Raw genomic sequence first — 2,971 nt, forward strand, 5'->3', positions numbered from 1 at the left:
CAGGCCGCCGGCCGCCTGACCCCCCCTGCCCTGAGATCAAAATCCAGCTGGAGCAGCCCCCCCATAACCCGGTGAGGCTGTTCGCCCCCCTCCCCCCGTGCAGAGTGGGGGTGCCCACGCTGGGGTGCCCCCACTGATGTCCCTCCCGCAGGGCTCATAGTCACCCCCCCACCTGCGGGGGTGTCACTGCTTCACCCCCCTCTGTGTGCCACCCCCGTGCCAGGAGCTGAAGCCATCGTCCCCGGTGCAGGATTTGGGGGGGACCCCCAACAAAAATTGGGATGTGCTCCCCCCCCTCCAGACAATCTCTGTCGCCCCAAAAACCCTTTGGGTGAGGGGGTGATGCACCACAAAGGGGCCTCCCCTCTGCCGTGACCCCAAAATGAAGAGTGGGTCCAACCCCAGCATCATCCCCTCCCCGAAAAAAACAGAGGGGACTCAAATCCAGGGTAACCCCAAAGTGGAGCTCCCTCTCCCCCCCTTTATTTTAAGGGACAAAAGTTCCGGAATGTGCTGGAGGCTGGAACTGGGGGGAGGGGGAGGAATATTTTTTCACACCCTCCCAAACTGTGTTTGTGTTTCCCGTGAGTCCTGTATAAAATAAAGGTTTATTTATCGCTACAGTGGGGGTCGTCTCCAATATCCAGGGGCTCCCCAAAACCCCAAACCATCACTGGGGGCTGTAGAAACACTCATTTTGGGGAGCCATTTAGCCAAATATTGGGGTTTCCCAGCTGAGCAAAGCCTTCCTTTGACGGTTCCTATTTTTGGGGTGCTGTGAGCACCCCAAAACACAGCAGGCAGTGCCCTCAGCCCCCCCCCGCGTGCCTCTTTCAGCTCTGCTGGTCAGCCCGGCGTCAGGAGCGGCTTTTGGCCACAGCCCCGTGGCCAGCGGCGTCCTGCCAACCCCCCGGCCAAGGCAGAGTGGTTCCCACCCCCCTGAACCCCCAAAAACCACGCGGCACCCCGGGAGTGGTTAAACATAGCCCAGGTTCTGGGAAGTGCCAGCAGCCGGCCCTGCTCGGGATCTGGCACTGCCTGGGGGGCAAAGGGGGGGTCACAGCCCCCCAAATCCAGCCCTGCCAGGGTCAGAGCCCCCCAAATCCTGCCCTGCCGAGGTCAGCACCCCCCAAATCCAGCCCTGCCAGGGTCAGAGCCCCCCAAATCCTGCCCTGCCGAGGTCAGCACCCCCCAAATCCAGCCCTGCCAGGGTCAGAGCCCCCCAAATCCTGCCCTGCCGAGGTCAGCACCCCCCAAATCCAGCCCTGCCAGGGTCAGAGCCCCCCAAATCCTGCCCTGCCGAGGTCAGCACCCCCCAAATCCAGCCCTGCCAGGGTCAGAGCCCCCCAAATCCTGCCCTGCCGAGGTCAGCACCCCCCAAATCCAGCCCTGCCAGGGTCAGAGCCCCCCAAATCCTGCCCTGCCGAGGTCAGCACCCCCCAAATCCAGCCCTGCCAGGGTCAGAGCCCCCCAAATCCTGCCCTGCCGAGGTCAGCACCCCCCAAATCCAGCCCTGCCAGGGTCAGAGCCCCCCAAATCCTGCCCTGCCGAGGTCAGCACCCCCCAAATCCAGCCCTGCCAGGGTCAGAGCCCCCCAAATCCTGCCCTGCCGAGGTCAGCACCCCCCAAATCCAGCCCTGCCAGGGTCAGAGCCCCCCAGATCCAGCCCTGCTGAGGTCAGCGCCTTCACCCGCTCTGAAGGATCCTGGTTAATGAGGAACTGGACCTTTAATTATAAAACTGGTGAATGAATGAGTGAAAAACGAGGGAGAGGTTTAGGGGGTTTGGGGGGGATTTGGGGGAGGCAGGGCAGTGTTGTCCCAGCCATCTGCACAAGCACAGGAGCTCAGGGGCACCGTGGGACTTCTGCCCGTGCCAGGGGTCATTTGCACAAGCCCAGGGCCTCGGGCACGTGTTTGCACTGCACATTTTCACTGTGTGTCACTCACAGTGACAGGCACACGTGCACAGTGCCTTTTGTACATGGCACGGGGAATTCAGGCACAGTGACACCTGCACGTGTGCAGGGCACTAGGCACCGTGACATCTCGGTGACACTTGCACACGCAGGGCACCTTTTGCTCAGCTCAGGCAGAGTCTGCAAGTGCACAGTGGCACTGGCACAGTGACATTTGCCTGTGCAAGGCACGGTTACCCACTTGCACGGTGACATTGGCACAAGCACAGTGACATTTGCCCACTCCCAGCACCCTTTGCCCACCCAGTGTCTCTCCCAGCACCCCTCCAGCTGTGCAAACCCTTTCCCCTTGTGACCCCACCTACTAATTATCCCCCTAATTACCTCACCCCAAAGAAGAGGGCATGGCCAAGGGCGTCCCACCCCTGACATCCAGCTTTGCTGCCTTTACCCCCCTTCCACAATCCCAGCCCCAACCCCTCCCAAATCCCTCCCGGGGCAGCAAATTGCTTTAACCCGAAGAATTTTAAAACAAAATAAATCACTGAGGAGACAACAAAGCCCAAGTTTAGGGACAAATTAACCCGATGAGTTAATTTTTTTTCCCATCTTTGTGTGGTCCCTGGCTCCCCCACGCATGTGACGAGTTGGGCACCAGGGTCAGTCCTCAGCCAAGGGACCGCAGAGGCATTTTGGGACCCAGCCCCAGGGCATTTCCCTCAAAGAGGGGGTTTTATCCGCCGAGGCTCCAGCTGCCATCCCAAATCCCGCGGTGGGTTTGGGATAGGCCAGGGAACGCTGCTAATTATAGGGAAGGAACCATGTATTTACAGAGGCAGCTCCCAGCACCAAACCACCGGCGGCTGCTTTTGCTCCGCTGAGTCTCTCTGTTCTCTCTCTCCTCTTTCCCGGGCGCTGCTGTCCACAGAAAAATAAAAAGGGGGGATGAATTAAAAATTAATCCCCCCTCGGTGATTTGCAAGAGGCACTTTAGCAGAGGAGGAGGAGGAGGAGGCCGAGGAAGGGCAGGAGCAGGGGGGTGGCGGGGTGGGC

The 2,971-nt window shown here is 60.1% G+C and overlaps 1 protein-coding gene and 1 long non-coding RNA gene across 2 annotated transcripts in view; one reads left to right on the forward strand and one right to left on the reverse strand.

The window, feature by feature from the left end:
- Window positions 1-623, forward strand: LOC115948687. Its single transcript, XR_004082478.1, has 2 exons — window positions 1-71; window positions 152-623. It is a non-coding gene; the product is annotated as an uncharacterized LOC115948687 (long non-coding RNA).
- A 1,063-nt stretch (window positions 624-1,686) lies between these two features.
- Window positions 1,687-2,971, reverse strand: part of ALPL (alkaline phosphatase, biomineralization associated) — a 6,360-nt gene continuing 5,075 nt past the window's right edge. The window contains exon 10 of the mRNA XM_014309996.1: window positions 1,687-1,705. Coding sequence (XP_014165471.1) covers window positions 1,687-1,705 — 19 coding nt within the window. The remainder of the gene's footprint in view (window positions 1,706-2,971) is intronic.

Source organism: Geospiza fortis, unplaced genomic scaffold, assembly GCF_000277835.1.
Source record: "Geospiza fortis unplaced genomic scaffold, GeoFor_1.0 scaffold4, whole genome shotgun sequence".
In the NCBI taxonomy this organism is placed as follows: Eukaryota; Metazoa; Chordata; class Aves; order Passeriformes; family Thraupidae; genus Geospiza; species Geospiza fortis.